General features: G+C 52.7%; 11 protein-coding genes across 11 annotated transcripts; 9 read left to right on the top strand and 2 right to left on the bottom strand.

The window, feature by feature from the left end:
- Positions 1-667: 667 nt before the first annotated feature.
- On the bottom strand, positions 668-4386 carry RPN2 (proteasome regulatory particle base subunit RPN2; the record flags this gene model as incomplete). Its single annotated transcript, XM_046087945.1, has 5 exons — positions 668-973; positions 1040-3301; positions 3366-3889; positions 3961-4130; positions 4247-4386. 5 exons carry the CDS (start codon positions 4384-4386, stop codon positions 668-670), a joined length of 3402 nt encoding a protein of 1133 aa, XP_045943913.1.
- Positions 4387-4945: 559 nt separating this feature from the next.
- LDX57_006252 (uncharacterized protein) lies at positions 4946-6295 on the top strand (the record flags this gene model as incomplete). The annotated part of the gene is made up of 1 exon (XM_046087946.1): positions 4946-6295. The coding sequence occupies one exon, from the start codon at positions 4946-4948 to the stop codon at positions 6293-6295; it is 1350 nt and encodes a 449-aa protein (XP_045943914.1).
- Positions 6296-7087: 792 nt separating this feature from the next.
- On the top strand, positions 7088-7822 carry LDX57_006253 (uncharacterized protein; the record flags this gene model as incomplete). The annotated part of the gene is made up of 1 exon (XM_046087947.1): positions 7088-7822. The coding sequence occupies one exon, from the start codon at positions 7088-7090 to the stop codon at positions 7820-7822; it is 735 nt and encodes a 244-aa protein (XP_045943915.1).
- A 186-nt stretch (positions 7823-8008) lies between these two features.
- Positions 8009-9489, bottom strand: LDX57_006254 (putative extracellular exo-polygalacturonase; the record flags this gene model as incomplete). The annotated part of the gene is made up of 5 exons (XM_046087948.1): positions 8009-8428; positions 8479-8678; positions 8742-8922; positions 8979-9164; positions 9223-9489. The coding sequence occupies 5 exons, from the start codon at positions 9487-9489 to the stop codon at positions 8009-8011; spliced, it is 1254 nt and encodes a 417-aa protein (XP_045943916.1).
- Positions 9490-10508: 1019 nt separating this feature from the next.
- LDX57_006255 (uncharacterized protein) lies at positions 10509-11752 on the top strand (the record flags this gene model as incomplete). The annotated part of the gene is made up of 2 exons (XM_046087949.1): positions 10509-10909; positions 11017-11752. The coding sequence occupies 2 exons, from the start codon at positions 10509-10511 to the stop codon at positions 11750-11752; spliced, it is 1137 nt and encodes a 378-aa protein (XP_045943917.1).
- A 1361-nt stretch (positions 11753-13113) lies between these two features.
- On the top strand, positions 13114-15626 carry TGL5 (putative Patatin family phospholipase; the record flags this gene model as incomplete). The annotated part of the gene is made up of 3 exons (XM_046087950.1): positions 13114-13395; positions 13506-14350; positions 14405-15626. 3 exons carry the CDS (start codon positions 13114-13116, stop codon positions 15624-15626), a joined length of 2349 nt encoding a protein of 782 aa, XP_045943918.1.
- Positions 15627-17067: 1441 nt separating this feature from the next.
- On the top strand, positions 17068-17940 carry LDX57_006257 (uncharacterized protein; the record flags this gene model as incomplete). The annotated part of the gene is made up of 1 exon (XM_046087951.1): positions 17068-17940. One exon carries the CDS (start codon positions 17068-17070, stop codon positions 17938-17940), a length of 873 nt encoding a protein of 290 aa, XP_045943919.1.
- Positions 17941-18520: 580 nt separating this feature from the next.
- On the top strand, positions 18521-20016 carry LDX57_006258 (uncharacterized protein; the record flags this gene model as incomplete). The annotated part of the gene is made up of 4 exons (XM_046087952.1): positions 18521-18559; positions 18643-18744; positions 18796-18939; positions 19054-20016. 4 exons carry the CDS (start codon positions 18521-18523, stop codon positions 20014-20016), a joined length of 1248 nt encoding a protein of 415 aa, XP_045943920.1.
- An 851-nt stretch (positions 20017-20867) lies between these two features.
- Positions 20868-21805, top strand: LDX57_006259 (uncharacterized protein; the record flags this gene model as incomplete). Its single annotated transcript, XM_046087953.1, has 2 exons — positions 20868-20997; positions 21132-21805. 2 exons carry the CDS (start codon positions 20868-20870, stop codon positions 21803-21805), a joined length of 804 nt encoding a protein of 267 aa, XP_045943921.1.
- Positions 21806-23134: 1329 nt separating this feature from the next.
- LDX57_006260 (uncharacterized protein) lies at positions 23135-23530 on the top strand (the record flags this gene model as incomplete). The annotated part of the gene is made up of 1 exon (XM_046087954.1): positions 23135-23530. One exon carries the CDS (start codon positions 23135-23137, stop codon positions 23528-23530), a length of 396 nt encoding a protein of 131 aa, XP_045943922.1.
- Positions 23531-24182: 652 nt separating this feature from the next.
- On the top strand, positions 24183-25013 carry LDX57_006261 (uncharacterized protein; the record flags this gene model as incomplete). The annotated part of the gene is made up of 1 exon (XM_046087955.1): positions 24183-25013. One exon carries the CDS (start codon positions 24183-24185, stop codon positions 25011-25013), a length of 831 nt encoding a protein of 276 aa, XP_045943923.1.
- Between the last annotated feature and the right edge of the window lie 617 nt (positions 25014-25630).

The raw sequence follows: 25630 nt of genomic DNA on the forward strand, positions 1-25630 counted from the left end.
CCCCAGGAATGAAGACTGAATCTCCCTCGGAGGATTCTTACCAGTCGCAGCGGTCTTCACATGTTGTGGCCTTCTGAATCTGGCGTCCACAGAGACTCACGTGTCGCACACCTCGGGCCAAATGACCGCAACGGGGGGACTGCAGGTCATCCGCCGGCTTTTGCGCCGTCGCTGATTGGCGAAGGGGCGTCTCCCTGCGTCATTCTCTCGCTGACAGTGCTCGTCCCGATTAGGCAACTGCCGAGGATGCCGCCACGTGACGTAGATCGACTGTCCAGAGAGAACAACCTCAGGCAGAAAAGTGACTTCACGACGGGAGTTCGGCATGTGACAATCAGGGGAAAAGGCCGGGGAATTGTCATCGTCAGGCTTCTCATTTGTCGCAGGAAGGATCCACCACGAACTATAATCCTACTTTACTAGTTATCCAATCTTTAGGCAACTGAGCGTTTGATTTGATCGAGCTCGGTTCGCCCAATCCTGAGCTACTTCTCAACGCCACTGTCCGGGTATGAATGAATCCAAAAAGGCGATGCTTGTATATGTCATTTGAAGGAGATATGAGTCCCCACTTGCAAGATATTCCGTGCAACGGGGGGAGTACAAAAGGAAAGAAAAAGACATAGATCCATGATTAATCTAGTAATACAACCGAAAATGTAGGCGGTTACTCTTCGCCATCTGACTCGTACTCAAACTCCTCCGGTACGGGGGCCTCCTCGCCGCCCTCCTGATCCTCGTCCACCGCGGTCAACACACCCGCGGCGGCTGCAGCTCCCGCACTCGCCCCGGCAGCTTGACCAGGGCGCTGAGGAGTCTGAAGCGCAGCGGCCCCGATGGCGGCCTGCAATCGATCCTGTAGCGTCTCCGCCGCGGCGGCAGGCTGCTTGACTTCCTTGCTGGCTTTCATCTCGATGGTCTCGCGCGACTCCTCGGGCTTCTTATCCAAGACTACCACCACTCCGCCGGTAGGCTGCAAGGAAAGGTTAGCATATCAATCGATTACATTTCTGCGCGTAAGGACGGAGTGTATACGTACCCGTTTGACCGGCTCATACCGGGGATCCGGGAAGGTGAGATATTTGAGTTGCGCAGGAAGCACTCTCGACATGTTCTCAAGCTCATATCCAACCTTCTCGCGCTCGACTCGCTTCTTCTGGCCCTCACCGGCCTCCTTGTCTCCTTCCTTAGCCTCCTCCTCGCCCTTAATGACGGCCTCGTCGGTCTCCATTCGGTCAGCAGCTTCCGACACCTTGGGCGTGGTAGGTGTCTGGTCGAGATCCATACTCTCCCGACGCTGCTGCTTCTCACGGCGCTGAGCACGACGCTTGGCCTGCGCGGTGGTGGACAGAACGGCGGTCTTGACCTTCTCGGGCGCTTCCTCGGTCTTCACCTGCTGCTCGGGCGGGTAGTCGAAGAGGCTGGGTTTCGTGTTGCTGTGGAACTTGAAGAACGGCACCTCGAGTTTCTGGTCCACGCCGATCACCGACGTAGGGGCGAAACTCAGCGACAGGAAGTGCGTGAGAGGGAACCAGTACCAGTACTGCAGGAAGACCGCAGCTCCCACAATTCCGGGCATGTTGAGGTTACCCGTCTGGGTTTGCAGGCTGATGGTGCAGTTTCGGCCTCCCGCGTCGATGATACCAAGAGCCACCGCACAACCAAACTTGGCCATGGCGTCCTCGTGACGATCCCCGACCATCTTCATCATAGCCTTGCGCAAGCTGCTCACCCGGGGGTTCATGGCCTCGTTTTGCTGGACCAGAACCATGGCGAGGGCGATCAGCGCTCCCTGTCTCACAAAGTCCGTAGAGTCCTTGAGCATGGGCTCGAGCAGATCGATCGCCTCGTCCAAGCCGGTACCCGCGCACGAGATACCCAAGGCCATTGCGGCGCCGTATCGCACGTGAGGGTTGTACGACTCGGAAAGCAGTTCCACCATACGAGGAACGCTCTGGTGCTTTCTGAACAGGATGAAGCCCAAGCTCAGCACGGCAACACGTCGAACATCGTCGTTGACATCGCTGACAGCGACGTGGAGAAGCTTGCGGACGGCCTTGTTGCTGCTGCTGCCACAATAGGCCAGAGCGATCGTCATGATACCACCGTAGCGTAGGGTAGGATCAGGGTCACCCAGAAGACCGTTGATCAACTCGTCGGCGGCTTCCTGGCGACCATACATGATTAGGGCCATACCCATGGCCAGACCACGAACGATCTTCTCGTGCTGGGTATCATGGGCATACTGGATCATGTCCTCGAGAACCTTCAGGTTGCCGGTTCCCAGCATGACCAGACCCATGGCGAGACCGACGGCCTCACCGTTGAGCGCAGAATCCGTGTAGAGAACGTTCCGCAAATCTTCGTAGATACCTTCATCGCCGGTAGCCATACCCGCGACACCCAAACCCAAAGCACCACCATGCTGAACGACCTCTTCGGTGGCCTTCTTGAAGTGATCACGGATGAGATCCACAGCCATTCCACCGTGGTTGGCGTAGATCAGACCAAAAGCATAGAGAGATCCACCTTGACTGTAGACAGAGCCCGACCCGCCAACGCCGGCGATATGTTCCCTGGGCAGGTAAGGCTGCAGCAGCTTCTGCCCCTGGCTCAAGTTGCCACGATGAATGACACCGAGGGCTGCCGTAGCCGTGAACTTGGACCAGTTAACAGCCTTGCCGAGCCATTCCAGGTTGTCTCGGAAGAACTTGTCGTGGGTGGTACCAGCGTGCATGAAGGCGTTCGATAACGTGACGGCAGTGTGGAAGATCGAGTTCCGGGCCTCCAAGCTGTCACGGACCTTGTTGAGGATGGCAATGTCGGCCTTGTTGTTGCGGTACAAAAACTCCAAATTCAATTGGATGGACTTGATACCGTCAAGAATGTCGATTATGTTCTTGAAAGCGGTGCGCGTTTCCGAGGAAAGTTTACTGTCGTCGTTGGCACCGATAGACCGGGGTTGCTCGGAGCTAGACTGGTCCCCAAGCAGGGCATCGGATTCCTTGGGTTCGTTCTCATCTTCAGCTGAGCCCTGGTTCTCCTCGGTCTCGGCCTCCTCCGGCACAAGCTCGGCAATTTCTTGCCGAACTTTCTGAAGGAATTCTTGTGTGCTGTTATCATACAAATCGAAAGAAATCTGGTAGGCAACAGCGAGTGAGCGGGCATCACCCTTCTCCACCAGCTGGCGAAGAATGACGGACGCCATGGAGTGTTCGTTGAGGTAAACAACGCATTTGGCTATCGAGAAATAATCGGGGGAGGGGATCTCGTTGAGAAGGTCGAGGATGAGTTTCAAGATCTTGGGTTGAAGATTAGTTCAGATCGAGGTTTCTGGGTCTCTCGTTGGGGAAGGAGATCATTACCTCATTACGGAACGCACGCTCCTGAACAATGCCCATGCAAATGTCGAGAACGTATTCCATGAGTTCCTCGCTTCGTCGAGATTCACCGTCCTGCTTCTTCTCGTCCTCACTGGCACGGATGATAGTTTTACGCAGGACATCCAGGCTCTTGGCTTCGATAGCAATTCCGATAACTTGACGGTACCGCTTCTGCTGGAAGCACTGCTCGAACAGGCGTTCGACGATAGCCTGCAGCTGGCCCTGGACACCTCGGCGCAGAACTAACGGAGTCTCAACCTGGTTGACGCTGGCATCATCGCCACCTGGGTAAGCCGAATCGATCCCGGGGACTTCCTGGCGAGATAGAAGCGACTTTGACGGCAACGCCGACTGCGAAAATGGGGTGATCGGAGACGTAAGGCTGGCGGATGTACTCGTGGCTCCTTCGCCGGAGGTGGGGAACGCAGTGTTCAGGTTAGGCGGCTGGTCACCGGCAGCGGGCTTCTGGGCAGCAGAGAGGGAGATGAAAGTATCGACACATTTCGCTAAAGAATACGTCACATTAGCCCAAAGCTCGGGCAGATTCCAAACGGTCAATAGATGATGAGCTACTTACCGATAATAGTTTCCTCAAACTCGCCACCTTGGTCCAGCTGAAACAGCTTGCCGGCCCCAAGAGCGAAGACCATGCTCTCATTGTATTCTTGAAGGTGGTAGTAGACTTTGGCGGCGACCAGGGCGGCAAGCTCGCGCTCGGGGAAAGATTCATCTTCGTAAAGCGCCTCTCTGCAGATAATTGAGTTAGTCAAGAATACCTAATCGGAGTCTGCGGATGGATGGGATGGGATGAATGCGAATTTGGACGTGAGGTGGGTGAGACGGCTATGATGACGGATACTAACATTTGCGGAACAGAATCCACGACTTCCGTCCATAGAAGATCGATCTGCGAGTCCAGAGTCTTCAAAGCGAAGACACGCAGCTCTGGGTCGGGCTCAGAAAGAAAGCCGACAAGGCCAGCGGCCGAAGCAAGTCCAACCATGTCTGAGAGATTGTGCTATCGCTGGAGGGATGAGGCGACAGCTTCGACGAAGGTCTGACGGATCGAGTCGGCCTACTTTAGTCAGGTAGGCCTTGGGTTGGGAAAAGAATGCCGAACAGGCAGAATTTGCAAGCGGAGTCGATGAAATAAAGGAAGAAAAGAACAACAAAATCGGATCGATGGGGAAAGGGAAGGAGGGTTGGAGATAGTAGGAAGCTTGTACCCAGCGAGGCACACGTCAACGGCGATGGGAAGCTGTCGAAAGGTTCCCGTGGTTCCTGCAGAAACCCCTAGAACGGGTCACGTGCCATATGATGGCATGGGATCGCGGATCACGAGTGCAGGCGACACCAACGGGCAAACAACTGCTGGTCACCGGCGTCGTTGGGGCTGATAAGGGTCGGTCGGACCCATTGCCCCAATTTTATCTTGTATCCTTCAAATCATCCTGCTATACCATCCGAGATAGCCTCCTTTTCCGCACTCGAAGAGCTCGACTCCCCCAGAACAACCTGACTACACCAGACCAGACCAGACAGACACCCCTTTGTTAGACACAATGTCGAGTGTATCCTTTTCACAGGACTCGGGGCAGCGCCTGCAATCCCCTCCACTCAGGGCATCTACCTATCACCAAGACCCTTTAATTTATATTGACCGTCAAGCAAAACACCTCGAACGTAATCTCCAGGCTCTCATCGACGCCCAGAGCGAAGGTCTTCTAGCTGGTCTCAAGGGGCCAGGAGAAGATAGCTCTCTGTCCGGCGACAGTCACGCTCCCAGCTCGGGGCTTAACAACGCTGAAGGCCCTTCAACCGTCCCAGTCAGACAGCCCGTCGCAAAGAAGATCGGCCTACGAGCAGCGCGGGAGGGAATCTTCCGATCGATCTCCGATTTACTGAAACTTCGAGAGGAGGAGCAAGATGTACTCACCTCTCATGTGGGTGAACGCCAAGATGCCCTAAAACAGATCGATGCGTTTGATACCAAGCGAGACGGGCTGGAGGAGGCGATATCTACAATACATAATGATCGGGAAGGCCAACGCTCTAGGGAGCTGCGCGACGAAAGCCACCAGCTTGAGACGGACATCCATGAGATGGAGACACGGTTGTCCCAGATGAAAGCGAGGCAGAGGCAGGTTACTCACGAATTATCACAACTAGAGAACACAGTGGATTCCAAGTTATCCTCTTACCAAGCGTCCTTGTCCCTACTGGAATCGGACATCCGCAGATTCCTCCAGCACCCTCCGATCCAGCCCCAACCGACCAACAATGACCGCCCAACATTCTACTCACTGAACCACAAGCGTCGGACTCTCCAAATGGCCCAAGAACACTGGAAAGCGGAGGAAACCAGATTTCAAAAGCGACAACGTGAAGTCGACGCCGAGATAGAGGCACTTGAAGAGGGTGGTGGCTTGTGGAAGCGTGTTGTCAAAGAGGTCACAGGGTTTGAAAAACGACTCAAGGCCGCAATGCGACGCTCCATTCAGAGACAATCGCAGCTCCTGACACCCGATGGACCTTCTGGGAGCAAATCCGAAGATGAGCAGGCGCGGAGTATCTTGGATGATTTGAGCAATACAACGGGTCATGTGGAACAGTACCTGGAACTGGCCGAGGAAAAGGATTGGAGACTGCTTGTTTGCTGCATCGGTGCTGAACTTGAAGCGCTACGGGAGGCCCGGGAAATGCTGCTCGGCGTTTTCAACGTATCTGAAGAAGATCTGTGCAATTGGCATCATGACGATGATAACGACTCCAAAGCTGACCCTCTTGGTGTCGATAACCCTGAACCTCCCGCCGATTTACTGAGGGATACAGAGGACCATTCACACGATGCCGTCTCTAGGTCCGGGGATGATGAAGATCCGGATCCTGCCTGGCTTCTTCCCGAGTCCTAGTACAGTTATCTTGGAAGGTAAAAAAACTTCCATAGAAGAGACAAACCCGCATCGCGGGGTATTATTGAAAGCATAGCGCGGGTAATAGGAAATATCATTCATACTATATAACACTACACTGATACACTGTAGCTGTCGGGACATGCTATTGACAAACTAGTTATAAAGTCCGGACCGAACCACAGTAATGTTGATTCATAATCGACCGCCATATTGAGCCTCGCAAATGGCAATGGATAGAACTTTCCGACGGAAAAGTGTCACTCAGAGGGCGTGAGATCCACTCCGACCCTAACCGGCGATCATCTCGATCTATTTCTACGATGATTCATGGCTTCATCTTGAGCAACATGCGACCTGTGTAAAACCAACCGACACTTCAACGAACCAAATCACCATAGGAGTCTATCACATCTACTTCAATCAATCCAAACTAGGAAATGGCAGGAACACAGGCTTCGTACGGTAAGCAACACCTATTGACTCATCACAACCCCAGACTAACAATATCAAAGTTATTGCCGATGTATTCGCACAGCAAAGGTACGTCACGTCAATACCTACATCGAGTCCGCACTCTGCAGTGCCACTTCTCTCTAACAACCCAACTAACCAGCCATAACCAGACTCAAAGGCAACCCGCTCGCCATCGTAGACATCACCAACCTCCCCCTAACCCAAGACCGCAAGCAACAAATCGCCCGGGAATTCAACCTCTCCGAAACCGTCTTCCTGCACACTGGAGGACCAACCCAGAATCCTCGCGCCGAGATCTTCACGCCCGTCAATGAGATGGAATTCGCCGGCCACCCGGTCATCGGGACCGGCCACCTGCTCTTCCGGAAGCTGTTGAACCAGACTCGGGATACAGCATCTGGTCCTCGGACGCAGACTCTCGAGACGAGGGCCGGGCCTATGAAGATCGAATATGATCCCGACAGCCAGATCGTGTCGGCGCAAGTCCCACATAACGTTCATATCCATGCAACTGAGACGCCTCTCTTGGCGTTGGAGGCCGTCCAGCCCTGTTTGGCCGCTATTTCGGGATTGATTGCTACCTCATGGCCTACGGTTTCCATCGTCAAGGGCGTGACGTACGTCCTGGCCGACTTGACCGACACGCCCGAGATTTTTGGTAAGATCAGCGCCGGGGAAAGCCCACAGGTCGATCTCGACAAAGATTGGGGCCCATCATTCGTCGGAACGATGTATTACCGCACTCTGGGATCGCGTGTCGAGACTGAGACGGACACGAAAATTTGGGAGCTCCGGGTGCGCATGGTTGCGATCAATCTCGAGGATCCTGCATGTGGTAGCGGATCGTGTTCTCTGGCCGCGTACTTGGCTTTGCAGGAGGGCGCGGAAAGCCGCAAGCACCGGTTCTTGATTGATCAGGGGACTGAGATTGGGCGGGATAGCCACATTGTTGTGGATGTTGAGCTGACGGAGGATAGGGGGAGGGTTTCGAGTGTTAAGCTTGCGGGTCCTGCTGCTTTTGTGGCGGAGGGGAAGATATTTGTGGATTAGGTGGATAGTTTGGGGGATTGATGAGATTCAGTTTGTACCGTTTCTGAAGCAATGAATAGATTCATTGCATACCTCGCCTGTAGAAATGGAATTGGAAGCATTCATCTTTGTGATGGCCAAGACTGCTTACATTCAAGGTGCAATAACAACTATCAATCACCTCAGTTACCACAGGTCCCCAACCGATTAACAGCCAGACAGCCCATGAATGCCATTTTCCTTCGCATACGTGCATTTACCAGTGAGACTGCTCCCAGACGAAGACTCCACATCCATGTCGCCGAAATAGATATCATAGCAGGGATGAACCTTACTGCACTGTATACCAATCTGGTTACTAGTCGAAGCCAACGTGCCCGTGAACAGATCAAAAACGACATCCGAGATCTCCATCCTGCTGGTTCCAGTGAATGACCCATTATCTCCTTCATTCTGGTGAATGTACCCAACTCTGCTGGCATCTGTCACGTCGACAGCAGAGAACGTAACGTTGCGGACGTTGCCCCAGCCGCCTCCTCGGGGCTGGCCTCCGCTCTCGTAGCCGTCTTGTTCGACGAGTTCGCCCATCCAGGTTTTAATGTACATGCCAAATCGGGTGCGGGGAACCTGGGTGGATTAGTTCCTGTTGACCATAGAAGCAGAAGGTTGGAGCTCACCTTGACGTTCTGCATGAGAACGTTTTCAACACTGGAGTCTTCAAGGTATTGGCCGAGACTACCTATAGCAATACCATTGCCGCCATTGCAGACCACTCCGTCGATGTGGATGTTATATGATCGAGACTTGATTGCGATACAATCGTCACCTCCAGTGTATGTGAAGTTCTTCAGTTTAACGTTGTTTGCGTCCATTGTATCTGGGCATATGTGTCAGTGCCTGCGCGTTAAAAGAGGTGAATGCGTGAATCAGTGATGTTTACCAAAACCATCCGTATTTTGGACCCAATTCTTGCCCGAAGGTGCCTTGGAGGCAGTCGCATTAACATGGATATTCTCGAACTCGAGATTTGTGCCGTTCATGATATTGATGGCCCAAAGCTGAGGTTCAATGATCGCGAAGTTCTGAACAGTGACATCGCTGACGTTCCAGAGTTGAAATGGCTACAGTCCCCAGGTTAGCCTCTCTTTAACAACCAGGTTCTAATGTAGAATCTCACAATAGGTCGCCCCGGCTTCGTAGTTCCAGCCTCATCGGTATACCAGAGATCTCCATTCCCATTGATCCCACCGGTACCGTACCCGTTGATTCGGATCCCTTTGCCTTTCAGAATGAACCCGGCTGCGTGATTCTGGAAAGCAATTGGATATGAATTTTCGCGCCAATAGTCCAGATCGTCGGAGAACTGTTCTAGGTTAGTATACACAATATTCTGCTGATTGTCCCGATAAGCGGAATCTTACCGTCCATGTTCCTCTCCATTCAATTTCCACATCTTCAATATTCGCTGTGAACTTCTCAGCAATCCAGTAGTTTTCACCTTCAGGGAAGATCACGGTCCCTGAGGATCCACACTCTTCGAATGCAGATACAATGTTCGGGACGTCATTCTGCTCATCGCCTAAACTAGTCACCGTGCAAGTCCTCCTGCCGTCGACTGTGTCCACTTTCACAGCAGAGGCCGCGAAGGACGGCGAGAGAAGAAGCAGAGAGATAGGCAAAAGCCGCATTTTTGTGAAATATACGGACTCCTTTGGGTAGCATGAACTACTATATTGTCGTAGTAACTGGACTTTATATCTACTTGTCAGGCAATGCATCATGTCGGGTGAATTGGCGCGGGCTTGCTGTTTATTTTAATCCGCGAATTAGCACTTTTCCTGGACTGACATGTCGATGCATCATCCCAGCTCGGCACTCTGTATCCCGTTCACCGATCAAACTTGCATGAATCAAGGCCAAATATCCGGGAGACGTCACTTCCCCAGAGATCAGCAGTCGCTTATGCATGCAAGTATCGACAGTTCGACATGCTCGGACAAGAAGAGACCGAGCGGGGCAGGGAGGCGTTCGTCACCTAATGCATTGTCCTGCTAGCACCAAGACTTCAGTGGCCTGTGCTGGTCAGGATGGCATATCTGGGGTATCGAGGTGATGTTACATGACGAATGGTGATTGTGCAGATGCTGGTTTGTTATCTGCGTTGATCCGACGAAGCGTGCCATGTCTTCCTTTTGTCCCTGGACTTTGCTGTAAAAGGATATTCAACCCTCTGGGGAATGTTGTCAATTAAAGGGACTAATCTAATGCGAAAACAGAAACTATAGGTATATCCTCGACACCGACCGTAGTGATGCTATTACTTCGACCAAATCTCCATCAGTAAGGCAGAGCCCAGGTGGCTTGAGCAACGACCTTACTGAGAGACAGAAAAACGCATGTACAGATATGGGCAGTAAAGTGTGGGGGAAAAGGCAATAGACAAAACTGGAAAGACATAATATATCTATCTCGTCTTTGGTTGTTCTGTTGCTATAGTACAGAGTTAGGGTCCAATAACCGCAAAAACATTTGTGAATTGAACCGGGGAAGAATATACAATTTGGATTGATGTGAATATTTTGGAAAAGTGTCAGCCAAACAAAACAAATAGCATGATCACAGAGTGATATTTCAAGTAGCACCTCATATCCCATATTCAACACTAAGAAACCACCAAAGACAGCGCATGGATTCTGGTTGATAATTGATGCCTGAAACGTATGCCTCACGGGCGCTCGGGCCACCACCGCGTTACGTTCGCTCGACTGCCCGCCAGCTTGCCTTCTCCATCCACTCTACCGGGGAGTATGTCGCTTCAGATTACACGCAGAGCGGCAAATCTAGTTTCACGGTGATATCCATGTATCTTCCTCCGCCCACTTACACTTTCACTATACCGTCGGTCTACGACGGGATACAACTGGACTGTCGTCTCCATGTTCCCCGCGAACTGAGTGAGCCTGAAGGTACACGCCGGGGCCCAATATGCGGAGCTATAGTTGCCCATCCTTATGCCACGCTAGGCGGATGCTACGATGACCCGGTCGTGAACTTCGTCGGAAGCGAACTCCTAGAAGCTGGCTACGTGGTGGGGACGTTTAATTTCCGGTAATTACCATCTGCTCATTTAGGCTGGTTCTGTCCCCAACAGATTTATGGCTGGGGTTTGAAAGGTTGGCCAGGGTAATGGATGCTAATGTGAATGCACGGTACAGGGGTGCTGGGGACTCGGAAGGCAGCACAAGTTGGACTGCACGGCCTGAGCTGGCTGACTATGTCTCCTTCTACGGGTTCATGCTGTGGTATTTACAGCTTCTAAGAACGCGACTCGGTTCATCAGATCCGGGGTCAGAAGGCGGACCTGCGAATGTCCGACTTATATTAGCTGGTTACTCTTATGGGTCTATGATCGCATCACATCTTCCGGCACTTGATGTCGTTGCAGACCTTTTTGCAAATAGCACCGACGGGTCTGCTGCATATCGGATTCGCCGAGAAGCAGAGAGGATTTCCGCGCCATCGTCAGATGTTCAGGAAACACAAGGCCGACCACCGGCATTTTGGGAGGCTTTGAATCCCAATTGTATTTCGAGCGCGACGATCTGCTATCTTCTAGTCTCACCTCTTCTGCCCCCGATTAATATGTTCTTGACACTGTTTTCAAAGTTGTCGCTAAATGTTGGGACACACACTGCCGCTCAGGGCAGACATATCCCATGTCCCAAACCGACCGACCAGCTCCGTGCACACCCCACCCTGGCCATTTATGGTAGCCAAGATACCTTCACATCCGCCCATAAACTGCGCCAATGGTCGCAAGAGCTTGCTCTGACACCCGGCAGTCAGTTCCAATCGGCCGAAATCGGCGGGGCTGGACACTTCTGGCGGGAGCATGGTGCGGAGTCTGAGGCCAGAGCTAGCATCAAGGAGTGGTTGCGTCAGATACCTTGACGGGTCGCTCGGATGAAGAATCAATTGCACGCAGATAATAGAGGGAAAAGAGGTGTGTAAACAACGCTGGGGCTGGCAAGCGCCCACAAGTCCTGGCTCTATCACATGTCAGCAGCGTTTGCGAAGCATGTGAAATTGGCGGGCTCGCATGACGTCCTGCAGCTTATGAGAAGAGAAGGGAGGAGAAGAGAGGCATTGGACGGGCTTGATTCGGGTTGGGTAGGATTTTCGAGGACTTATAGGTAGCCCATGGATTGCTACCTCACTTTCTTCTGCACAGGCCGGCCCGGTCACTCCGTGTAGGTCACTCCGTTGGGTTGTTGCCTGTTTGGTGTCCCGGATTCTGATTCCTCTTTCCTTAAAGTCGATAGCATCTATACAAGCTTGCCAATTTAGATCATCTGCTCAACCTGCAGCGTCGAGATTAGAGCCTTTTGCTTGGCGACCGTCTAGATTGTGGCTGCTGCACGGATTGACGACGCCAGATCCCTGATCCGACCCTCTGGAGGTCCGAGATTCATTCTGCAGTCGTAATGTAGACGATACGGAAGAGAGACCGCCTGACTTGAAGAACTTATCCACTATCTGAGCGTAAGGTGCCATTTTGATTCTATGATCACGACAGGTGGATTGCCATGACGGGACATTCAGAGGACAAAGAATCCAGGCTGACGAGATTTGAAGTGGAGAATGACTCAGACGGGGATGATTGATTATGAAAATGATTTACATAGTCGTAATTATGATTTTCCAGGGTTCATCAAGACCATCCAGCTGAGCGCTGATGTTATCCTGCATGAGAGACTGCCGAATGCGGAAAGATGGTCCTGATGCAATTATCTACAATTCCAGATATAGTTATTTTTACTGGTCATTCAATTCTGAACTAGCCATGTCTTATCAATATAACTCGACGGGATGACAGACTCCCAATACGGAGCATGACTGTACCTGATTTCACAATCACCCCAGCCTAACTACATGCCCCGCTTACCCAAAATGTGGGGGTGGGGAGTCTTAATTGTCAGGCTTCAATGTAAGAGTGGCGATTGGCAATCATGGGAAACCAAGACAGCCTCGTGACGTCGCTCCTTACGGCCGGACCCAAGATTCCCCGGACCATCTCAGCGCGTGAATGGACCGATCGGATGACGGTCGCCCCCAGATGACTTTGAGGATACTAACCCTATTCTGCCAACTACCTACTTCATATTCCTTTTGTTCCCCAAGTGTCCTTGTTTTTGATAAGTCTCTTTCGTTTTCCCCCTTCTCTCTTTTTCTTCCCAATCAAATACTTCCAACCGACCACCAAAAGAAAGAGAGAGAGAGAGGTAGAGTGGATCTAAGTTCAGGTCGATGGAATGTCGGACTTGTCCCTGTTTCCTGATCGCGCCTTAGTGCGCCCGCATTGCCATGGCAAGGCCAGACGCACCCCCAAGCCGAAACCGGCCGCCCTGAGCCAAAGAGATTCGCTGCTGAAGCGCTCCTCGCTGCCATCCTTGTCGTCGGTGGTTAAGGGTTCGTTGACCTGGGCCGGTGATAGGTTGTATGGGACTTCCGAGACCGATCGTTCCAAGGGGAGTCGCAACGGCCTTACCGAAAATGAGACCCATCGCCAGTCGCTGTATTTCAAAATGCGCACGGTAGGCTTTTTCCCCCTCTCTTTTTTTTTTATTGCATATACTTTCTCTTTCCGCAACATGGGTGAGCTGTTGTCGCGTGTCATTGATCTGACTTGACTTCCATGCTGCAGGCAGTGTTGTACGAGGAGTGGAAGGATTGTGCCTCCAAGCTGGACGCACTGGAGGACCACGAATCCTGGAAAAGCACATTCGAGAGCACCGAGTACGATGCCTGTCTGATACAGGAGCGCCTGAAACAACTCGAGGATGCGCGTGCTAGCTCCGACGTGAGTCGCATGCTGTTTCTCATCCGCACTTCGCTCAGCCGCGATCTGGGCAACATGTCCAATCCAGCCCTGTACAGCCATTCCCATGCAGGCACCAAGCTGCTCATCGATCGATACATCACGGAGGCCGTCGAGACGATTTCGACGCTGGCAGAACTCTCGGGAAAGGATCGATGCGACGGGCTGGAACTCAGGTATATTCTTGATCAACTTCTCGCGGCCCGACAGGCATTCGGGCGCAGTGCTTTGTTATTCTCGGGCGGCGGAACGTTCGGGATGAATCACATTGGCGTCCTCAAATCTCTCTGGCAGGCCAACCTTCTTCCCCGCATCATGTCCGGTGCCTCGGCGGGCAGCATCGTGTGCTCCGTTTTCTGCACCCGCACGGAGGAGGAGATTCCCGAACTGCTGGACAATTTCGCCTATGGGGACTTCGATGTCTTCGGGGAGGACGACGGCACGGAGAGTATCCTGCAGATGATCTCGCGGATTCTAAAGCATGGGACATTTATGGACATACAGCATCTGGCCAAATTCATGCGAGGGTGGTTGGGCGACATAACTTTCCAGGAAGCGTACAACCGCACCCGTCGCATTCTCAATATCTGTGTCTCCAGCGCTGGGATCTACGAACTGCCCAGGCTGCTGAATTACATCACCGCACCGAACGTTTTGATCTGGTCTGCCGTGTAAGTTCCTGTTGATCTTTCTGCGCGTTTAAAGTAGTCACTGACTTTCCTTAGTGCCGTTTCTTGCTCGGTGCCTTTGGTGTTCCAACCCTTTGACCTGATGGCAAAAGATCCACAGACCGGGGAAGTGGTTCCTTGGTATGACTTTTGCCGACAGTACATCGACGGCTCGGTAGATGGGGATCTGCCGATGACCCGCTTATCGGAGATGTTCAACGTGAACCATTTCATCGTGTCCCAAGTTAACCCTCATGTGGTTCCCTTCCTCCCGAAAAGCGTCGATCCCAACGAGACGAAGAGCCCTTCTCGTACACTAAATTGGGTACAAAGTGCAACACAACTTGCCAAGGATGAATTGCTGCATCGCATGATGGTCATGGCGGAGATGGGAATCTTTCCCACTTCGCTCAGCAAAGCCATCTCCATCGTTAACCAGAAATACTCGGGTGACATCAATATATATCCAGACGTTCCGTATAATCACTTCCCTCTTATATTGAAGAATCCGACGACGGAATTCATGCTGGAGGCGTGTCTCAGTGGAGAGCGAGCGACGTGGCCGAAGATCCGGGAGATTCGAAATCACTGTGCGATCGAACTGGCTTTGGACTCGGCTATCCAGAAGATGCGAACCAGAGTCACCTTCAGCCGGAGCCAGGTGGACTTGAGAACTCTTCACCTGGTTGAACGGCAATCAGAGAATCTTGACCGCAACGGAGCGCGACGAGCCACGTTGAACCGGAGAAGCTCATATGGTCACGAAGTTGAGAAGGCCCAAAAGGTTCAGATGAACGCCGCCCGCGCAATGCGACCGGAGTTGAGGCGGACCTGCAGCGCCGTGTCCTCTAGTGCTTCGCCGGACATGTCGACCGATCACGAGCTTGAGCCTGAGCACGAGCGTCACGCGAGCCCGCTGACTCTGAGTTACGTTCCTAGTGCGAGCGACGAGTCATCTTTTGCAGACTCGGACGATGACGACGAGCCGCTACTACCGTCTCTCCAACGCCCCGGGCTTGTACAGCACCCGGCGTCGTGGGAGCCGGAGACTACTGATCGTCCGGTCCACTGGCCTGTCTCTCCTCACACCTTCTACTCCAGACGATTGTCCACCGGGGCGCTTACTCGCCATTCCTCGCACCCAGCGGACCCACCCCCTTCTTTGGACCAAACTCCCTCTACAAAGTCGATGATCCCCGCACAGAAGCATCAGTTGCGGATGACGCCTTCCAAGGCGGCGGGGGCTCCGTATACATCGTTTCACTACATTAAGAACTGATCCTTGGCCACGGGAGATGGCAGGTGCCATTTGCAGAACACAAGGTCTGAGCTGATACATAGCTGCGAACATATGACCTGAAGATACAAACCATAAGCCTTGCTTGCTCCTGGAGAGCTTTCTGCTGGAAACAGAATCCGTTTCATTCGATGTTCCTTCATTTACCCCTTGTTCATCTTGTGATCTCTATTCATTTCCTGTCATTTTGGACGTCTGTTACCCCACGCATTGCCGAGCCTTGGAGTTTGGTCCTTCCTGCGGTTCCCTAGATATGTTTAACGCCACTAGCCCTAGCACTTGCATAAATTTCGAAGACTGGCGTTACTGAGAGAATCAACATAGATATCCTGTTTATTGTTTTGCAGCGTCATCATGTCCCTATCTAGCGCGCGCGTAAGGTGTCTACCAGGGACACCAGCCTACCTGACGCTGACTCTGAGTTGTCAAGCACGAGCGACATGACTTTCCACGCTCGACCCAGGGTTGCATACATGACATTGCATAACCGCCATCTACGTAACGATCGACTCGCTCACAAGGCACGTCAGACGAATGATCCCCACGCAAAGCGCCGCCGATAAAATTAGATCTGTGCATCTGCACAGCAAGAACTCGGCCAGCGATCCGCCAGCGATCCGCAGTGGCTTGTTTCAAGAACCCTGGCCGGGCGCTTCGCCAATGCAAGTGACTTCGCTCCCTTTGAAATGTTCTAAATTTGGATCTGTTCTTCGCACTAAATTAATTAACCTCCCTCCTTTCCCCTCTTTTTCTGTTTACTGTGTACGAACGGCGCTAATTACTGCAGTCCAGAACCCTGTTAAGTCCTTAATATAGACCACTTCTAGAGTATTTTGCTAAGAATGGAAACACGAGCCAGGCGAATCACACACGTTCCGGACGACGATCAGCGCCGGGCTAATGCAGACGGCCGTCGCTGGTCCGGGCGGTTATCCTATGACCAGGCGAGCGTGACGCTGTGGGTGATTGAACTCGCTGACGGGTTTCTAATGTTGGCATTCCCGCTTGCAGGGATGCGTGATGCAATGCGACGCTCCGAAACACAAACATTTCCTTTCCCTGACGCTGTCCGTCTACTATGGCGCCGTGGGATTTCGGTTGGATGGTTAAGCTTTTATATCGACCGTTTCGCTCCTCGAGGGAGTTGGATGGAAGGATCGGATGGCATTCCTGTGAAACGAGAAGGAAGCTGGGCGAAAGTTTACTTGTGTTTGGCTTTGGTCCGTGCTCTTTACTCGGCCTGTGTCTTGTGCTGTATAGCAAGTGCTGTCAGGACTATCACGAACTCACGACTGTCATGAGTCCTCGATTAGAAGTCTCTGTTTGATTTGGTTATTCTATTGGACTTGTCTTCTGTCTTCATCCTTCTTCCTCTTATCTCATCCTTTCCTATACTCCGCGATACAAAAACAAAACATTCACCATGGCAAGCATTGTCGGCCGTCCACTCAACCGCCTCCGCAGATCCGACACCTACAAACCTCTCCACGAACGATGGGGCGACGTCTCCATCTCCGCTCCCACCGACGGATCCTGGAACCAGTTCGATAACCCTCATCAATCGTCCCACCGTACCCGAGGCTACGGCCCAGGCTTCGTCCCCGAACACCCTCCCCGAGGCGCCTCCCACGTCGAAGAGGACGCCGTGCCCTCGGCGCGCCCATCCAGACACAGCCACGCCCGCCAAAGTACTTTCTCCATGAGCACGCTTAACCCTCGTCGTCTGTCCGTGCGTCTGGGCCCTCGTCCGAAACATACCGCGGAGAACAACGTGGCCCACGAACCGACCGCCCAGCGTGACCGGCGCACCGAGTTCGCGTATAAACCTATCCACAAGGATTATGCGACCGAGGTGGCCGAGCACGTCGCGACAAATGATCACCCGTCGCCGCAGTTTCGGTATATTCCTGCCACGCCGCGGTACGCGGAGGATGTGGGATTGCCGTTGCCGTCGCCGTATGCGTCGTCGTCGGCGTCATCTTCCTCTTCTCGGTCGAAGGACAGCGTGCGTGTTGGAAGCGACCATCGTCGTGAGCGAGATAGACAGACCGTGTACTCGGATGACTTGAACGAGGAAGACGAGGACGAGTACACAGCGTACCCATCCGGTCGGTCTTCGTCGCGGCTCTCAAGGGCCGAGTACCGCAGTAGTGCGGATTATAGTGGCCGGCGCGCGAGCTCCTTGTTTGGAGGTAGGAGTTCCGGTGCGACTTCGGCTGAGAAGAAGAGGTATCGGTCGAGTGCGAGGTACTTGACTACGGATATGGTGCCGGATGCGGATGAGATGTATGGATGAGAGATTTCATATTTGAATTGTTCGGGCTTTTGTTGTTTTATTTGGTTAATTTAGGCGTTATGGTTGCTTGCTTTCCTTGACTGCATTTGGCGGGAGGGTCGTTTTGTTTTCATGCATACCGGAGCCAGGGTTAGGCGTTGGTGGTCGATTACAGTTACTTGCACATTTTCATTCATTATCGACGCGATGAACATAAAATGACTGATCAGATATTATGAATAATATGAATGATGAATCTTCTTGATCCTTAGTAAAGAGGATAAAGTGTTGATTAATCCAACCGGGCATCCGTTGACGTCAAAATGACGATACCCCCTTGGCTTGTGGATGGGCCCATTCCCATAGGATCCCAACGACTGAGATGCAACGAGGAATTGGAATAATCATGATATTCTGGAGATTAGATTGCATTTCATGCCTGTGACATAATGTAGTCATGACGTCGTGGTAACGCGACCTGCTCCTACGGTGTTCTTGCTGACTTTTGCTTGGCTGTGTTCGTCGAAGTATAAAATTGAATGTGAAGACAACTACCTAGGGACATTTGAGATATAGTTATTAGTTACCTACGACATCAACAATGGCCGAGTCAGTGGTGCAATTAAAGTGCGAATGCAAGGTATGTCAATGACCCTTTCCATCTACATGCATATGATTCTTTGATGTACGGAGTCACGTCTAACATCCCATTTACATCTACAGCACGACCCCTGGGGCAAGAAAGGCAAAGATTCCATTGCCGGACAGCTCTGGTCCAAGACCCCCGGAGCGGGAGATCTGAAAGATGACGAGACATATTCTGAGGTATGAAGTGTCCTATCAAACCTTCAGAAGAGTGAAGCTCATAGAACACAGATGTGGATGGGCACGTATCCCACCGTTCCCTCTCGATTGCTTTCCACCGGTGAACTGCTCTCCGACTATCTGAAGAAGAACCCGCAGCTGGTGGGCAAAGCGACTTTGGAGAAGAGCGGGCCTGAGATTCCATTCTTGCCTAAGGTGAGTTCTCCTCATACATATACCGTCCCTGATCCTCATACCTCATCCTCATACCTCATCCTCATACCTCATCCTCATACCTCATCCTCATACCTCATCCTAACCATATCCAAGATCCTCTCCTTCGCCAAATCCCTCCCTCTCCAAATCCACCCCGACAAATCCCTCGCCGAGAAACTCCACGCCAAGGACCCCCATAAATTCGGCGACAGCAACCACAAACCCGAGATCGCCATCGCCCTGTCCCACTTCGAGCTCTTCGCCGGCTTCAAGCCCTTCGACGAGATCTCCACCATCATGCACCTGCCCCCTCTAACCCGCTACCTCCCCTCCCAATCCAACCCCTCCTCCAGCGGATCATCAACCGCCCCAGAAATCAACGCCACCACCCTCCGCACCATCAGCAAAACCCTCCTCTCCCTCCAACCCAACATCGTCGCACAAACCATCTCCGAACTCCAATCCCTCCCAGACACCCACTTCGGCCCTCAGAACCGCATGATCCCAAGCCTCCTCACCCGTCTCAAGAACCAATACTCGGAATCCGACAACGGCGCGCTCGTCGCCGCCCTCCTGATGAATTACATGGCTATTGGACCCGGCGAGGCCGTCTGCGTCCCGGCGGATGGGATCCATGCGTGGCTCTCTGGCGATATTGTCGAGTGTATGGCGCGGTCGGATAATGTGTTGAATACGGGGTTTTGTCCGCGCGCGGACCGCGATGATGTGGAGTTGTTTGGGGAGGCGTTGAGTTTCCATCCGCGCGGGGTCGAGGAGGTGAGTTTGCTGAGACGGAGGAGTGAGAAGGGGGTGAATGGGCGGACGCATGTGTATGCGCCGCCGTTTAGTGAGTTTAATGTGTTGGCGACGGGGTTGGGGAGTGGGGAGAGGGAGAGGCATGAAAAGATTGGGGGGCCGAGTTTGTTGTTGGTCACGAAGGGGGAGGGCAGGATGGTTGATGGGGAGGGACATAGTTGGGATGTGAAAGAGGGAGCGGTGTTTTTTGTCGGACAGGGTGTGGAGTTGGAGTTTGTGGCGGACAAGGGGTTGGCGTTGTATAGGCCTTATGCGGAGTAGTGGGCTGGATGGAAGATTTAAGCATTGGAGATGGGGTGGACTAAGACTGCATACTAAATTGGTACTGTACATGGATTGATCATGTCTACTAGACCAACCCTAAGGTTCGAGAATCTACAGACGTTGCACCAACACACCATAGATACTCTTAGTACTCTACAGTACACAAAGGTGATGATCACCCATTACTGTTAACTACTCCGTATATTCACAAACTAAACAACGGATCACACAACGATCTTTTAATAGTACAAGCGGGGACAGCGGGCGCTCAGTGGCGCCGACACGTCCAGCACGCTGAAGTCGGCGCTTGGACACATCTCTCCCCGCCAATAACGCCCGTCAATCCTGCAGAGTAATGGATCCTGCCACTGCTATTTCCGTTAATTTTGGGCTATTTTTGGTGGGGACTGGAGACGCTCGGTGTGCTTCTGAGGTCTGACAGGTCCGTCACGCCAGCAGGATCAGGTTAATTCATTGTCAATTGATCCGATCTGGGTCGCTACTCGCTGTTAAGTTTCGAGATTAAAATAGGTGGTTTGCATGCATGAGAGAGGGGAATTCGCTTTTGAAACGAGGTCTGTGCTAGAGCTTGCCTGGTTGATTGCTTGCTTGTCGGTCTTTTAAACGCGACAGCGTCGATGTTGTTGTTTGGGGTTCTTGATCTTTCTTGCCTGCTTGCTGTCGGGTTCATTGCTTTTCGTTTCAATTCCGTACCCAACTTGGATCGACCGGAACATTCATTGTCGGTCTGTTGTTAATGGGGTCACGTCGATCTTGGTAACCTAGAGAAGTCAGTCCAGTCTCGCACCCAACTTGCCCTAAGTCGCGGCCGCCTGGAGCAATTCGTCATGAACGCTCTTCATCGCAACCACGTCCGCTCCGACGATTATGAATCAACCGACTCATCCTCATCCTCCAACACGTCCCGCGACAGGATCATCATCGGTGTCGTGGTCGGTGGTGTAGCCGCCATAGCCAGTACGTGCTTTCTCCCGTAGACCCCTCCAGCCACCCGAGTTGTGCGACCACCTTGTGCCAACCTACCTGCACATTGAACTCACCACACCTTCCTCACTGGAAGGGATATATAAAGAGATACTGACTTCCGGCAGTCACCGCAGGCATCCTCTTCGTTCTCTTCAAAAAGCGCAAATGGGATCGCATCCGCCGGTACGAGGAACAGGTTCTAGCCGCCCACGCCGCCGACGGTACAAGCGGGCACGGGTATAAAGCGTACGGGTTCGCCCCGGGGGACCTGGAACTGGGAGACACGAGGGCCTCATCGTCGCTATCGTGGACGTACGGTGGCGCGCCACAGTCGCTGGAGCAGGAAGAGCCGAGTCAGCATGACAGTCAAAATCAAAATCAGAACCAACGCCAAAGTGAAAGGCAAAGACAAGGGCACAGGGAGCGAAGAGAATCGCACGACTCCTCCCCTCCTCCGACATATCAGCCTCTGCCTGTGTACGACCCCTCGCGGTATTCGGGTATCGGGATCAGTCGGCTGCCGGCTGCCGTCAAGCCGTCGTGGATGATGGGTAGTCGAGGGCCGATGGCTATGTCAGGGTCAGGGCCGGGGTCGAGGAGCGATCAGCATCGCCATTCGACGACGTATATCGGGGGGTTGGATCAGTCGCTTGACCAGAGGGCAGGGTCCTCCCTGAGCAGGTCATCGCCAGAAGGATCGCGGTCGTTCGAGTCGGAGGAAGAGAACTTGACTGGTCAAAGGGGGCGAGGACCACGACGACCGAAACCGGTTCTCTCTAGATTGATTACCAATCTGTGACGGTTGAATCTGCTGCGATGAGATATGATTGTGCTTGGGTTGGTGCCTGATGGTGTCTGGTTTTGGTTGAAATGGCGTTCGGGTCTGGGCTGGATAACTCACTCGTTTGATGGGATGGGGTGGTCACGGAGTCCATGGTATGAAGTAATGATAATGACCTCTTTCTTTGTTGAATGAGAATGAAAATACCAAATCATGACTGATTCTGAGTGAGAAGTAGGTCGGAGCTGTTCACGTGTCGGTTCTGAATATCTTTTGTCAGGTGACAAGGCACTTTCCCTTGGGGTCCTGGAGACTCAGGCTTGAGATATGGTGTCCTTGCATGCCATGTATGTCTTGCAACAACTGCCAAAGTGAGACCATAGCCACCTGTCAGGCTGAATGATATACTTTGATAAACCTTCCAGAGACGATTGACTCTGAAGGCCTGGCACTGAACAATGGGACAGAATCACAGATCAAGATTGACAATAACATTGCATGAAAGGAATTATCATACCCAGGTAGGATACAAAAAAAAGGTACTATTGACAAAGACCACGCAGGTATTCCATAGGATCTAACTAATACCCCAACCAACAACTCGAGCCCTGAAAGGGCGATGGTCATTAGTTCCTCAGACCGTTGCAACCGACGGCTTTGCGCCGAGGATTCACCGGGCAATTAATGTCTTGTCATCACAGCCACCGGCAAAGAGTGGATCTGTGATCATTCATGATTCTGAATTTCAAATACTATCCCTGTCCAACAGCTCTCAGCCTACCTGATCAGGAAGCACAATTCCCCATCGACTGGGTTTTGGGTCTCCCAGAGCCAAAGTACATGTCGTTGCATCTGCACCCATGTCCGCAAGGATTGGCCCGCACAGTTCTAGTCCAGAGCCTACTGTGTGGTCAACTGAGTGACAAGGAGAATTCGAGTCAATGGGATGCGACCAAGATACAATGACTCCATCACGGCGGTTAGTTAAGCTCTGTGGATGGTTCGGGGCCAACCGTGACGATCAACCGGGTGCTTGTTCCCTGACCGACCAACGACGGCGCCGCGATGGCGTTGGCCCTAACTTTCGCGACCATCGTTACCTGCGTCGTTTCCCCTCTTTGTGGCTCTTGGCCTTTCTCCTCCGAGGCTCCGACCCTGCGACATCGACCCGAAATGGGTTTGTTGTTATCCAGTCCGTCTGTCAGTCCGACCAGAGATCTCGTCACGATTTACTGACGCGCCGGTCCCCACCGACTCGTCTGACACCTCGCCAACGAGACCGTGGGAAAGAAAGGGCCTCCACGGCTTGGCTTGCGTCGCGGGGCTGATACGACGACGGCAGGGAGGATGGGAACTTCTTGCTACATCTTGATTGTCCCACATTTTAGCTCGTCCAGGGGTCTTCTGGTCAGCAAGCGCCACGCCAAGAGACCCTACGCCGGTTTTGCGTCGTGTGCACCGCATCCGATATCCATGTCGTTTCTCAAGCACCTTGACTGCGCCGCCGAGTCGCCTGGCAACCCCTCCCTCTTTCCCTGGTCCCCTATGGTCCCCTTGGATTTCCCGATTGGAGAGAACTTCCCCTCTTCGCCCTCCTCGCTCGTTCGGATCCTAGCAATGCAAGCCCGGATCCGACAGGGCCAGCGATGGTTTGCTCGCCGGTCGTCCCGCCGCAAAACCGCCGCGGGTGATCCCAATGGGCCTGCGGTCGACCTCCTCCACCGGGACGAAAGGAGAGCGTAAAGGAGGGGGACGACCCAGACTGTCGGGTCAACAACGCGTCTTCTGCCCTTCAGCGAATGTGGGAAGGTCGGAGGTTTCCCTCCTGCTGAAGGACACCACTTGCCTGACTGGACCTGCACTTGACTCTCCTTCGCGGCGATCTTCCCGTCATCACGCCGTTTGCACTTAGTCTTTTCCATTTCATTGGATTTGTTTTTCAAAATCTTTTATTCCTGACTTGACTTGAGAGGCATGCGCCCGCGGTTGCGCCCATTGGGATATGCTCTGATATATCCTCACCCTCATGCAGGCCGGTGGCTGCTTTCCCCCTTATTCTGTTCGTATTCGCTCGTTTTTTGATCTCTTTGTTCCTGAGCTCTTGTGAAGAAGGTTTTGGCAAGAACGGGAAAAGAAGAAAGAAAAAGAAAAGAAACTGCCCAACGCGGTTCAGCTGCCATCTAGCTGCTCTTCGGTACGCGCCATTTGTTCTTCCCCTTTCTTTTTACTGTTGGAGATTCTGTATGCTTGATTTGGTGGTGCTATTTATTTATGTGACGTCTTACGGCCTGGGCTTTTAACACAGCCTACCTGGGCTTCGCCCTATGGCCCATGACTTGCGGTAATCTATGATCCCATGATGCTTACCAAGCCTTGGTCTTCCAGGCGTCGGTTCATGAAAGGTCCTCGGAGGATCATGACGGCCATCATTGAAAAATTGAGAAGAAAGCGCAAGCTTTCGTCCGAGCTTCATGCTCGATGGGGCGACGTGTCTATCAGCTATCCCACCGAGGGATCATGGAGTCAATGTCAGTCCTCCGGGGGAGTCCCCAACGCCTTTCCCGCAAGGCCCTCTGAGCAGAGTCGAAGACATGGCTCGCTTGATGCGTTGGACCGACCGGCGGGGTCGTCGCGAATGCCCACTCCGTTACGCTCGGGCGATCGCAAGGCCTCTGTCGACTCGGCCATGACGATACCCACCGGCCACTACGACGCCAAACTCCGTGGTCGATCGAAGACCAAGACGCCCTATCCTCATTCCCCGCGAGCATGGGAGGCAGATTCCGACGAGTGCTCAGCTGACGAGGACGAAGAGGAAGACGTGCCCTCGGCCCTAGGCGACTCCCGGGGACGATATCATCACCATCACCCCCAAAGTGCTTCTCGTGTCGGGGCCCGGGACGAGGACCCCTATGCGCGAGCATCTAAGTCACCCCCGTTATCGGTGACATCTCGCATGCGCCGCTGCAGTCTACAGAGTACGGCTACGGAGCCAACTACGATGCCCACGACTGCCAGTTCCAAGCACTCCAGTTTCGTTTCCTCGGTACCTTCGGTACCCTCGATGCCATCTGAGGAACCCCGGTCCTATCATCCTGTGCACCAGGACAAAAAGCCACCGCAGCAACCCCAACAGCAGCCGCCGCCACGACGGACCAAACCCCGCGAGGCAGACCCAGTGAGGAGACAGGAATTGGTGCCATCGTACGATGAACTCTACGGATAGGGTTTTGACTGGACAGGGACTTTACCACGAGTCATGGCGGAATTTCTGGTTTAATCTAATTCTTTTTGTCTCTTTTTCTTGGTGTCGATTTTATTCGTTGGATTTTTGTTTTCTAATTCTCCGTGGTCACCAGCGAAAGCAAAAGGTACCAGCTGCATTGTGGCGTCTTTTTGATTTTTGGGTGGTATTTTTCCTTTGCTTTTACTTCTCGGCCATTTTTATTTCTGAAATATTCCATTCATTATTATTATTCTCTGATGACACTTCTGTTATCTCTGTGCACATCCCAACGGGTCATGCCCGTCCATCGGGCGATCATTGGGAGGAGACCCTCTGAATTACAATCTGACCCATGCACGCAATTTAAGCTATTTGGTTCTGGACCGTGGGAGTCCCTTACGGGCAATGTTACTCTCAAGCCGGGAAATCAAGCGATCGTGTTGGATTTGGTGGACTTTCTCCGTTCGTGTTGACCACTAATTTAGTGTCGTCACTTCATCACGGCGACAACAACGACCTTCTCATAAGTCAGTCGAGTCAATCCACCGTGCAAAATCCTTGTTCATCCTCCGGCGCGATGCATCCGACACAGAATAGCGACCTCAGAGGCTTTGGTC

This window comes from Aspergillus melleus (assembly GCF_016097325.1).
Source record: "Aspergillus melleus strain CBS 546.65 chromosome Unknown contig3, whole genome shotgun sequence".
NCBI classification, from domain to species: Eukaryota; Fungi; Ascomycota; class Eurotiomycetes; order Eurotiales; family Aspergillaceae; genus Aspergillus; species Aspergillus melleus.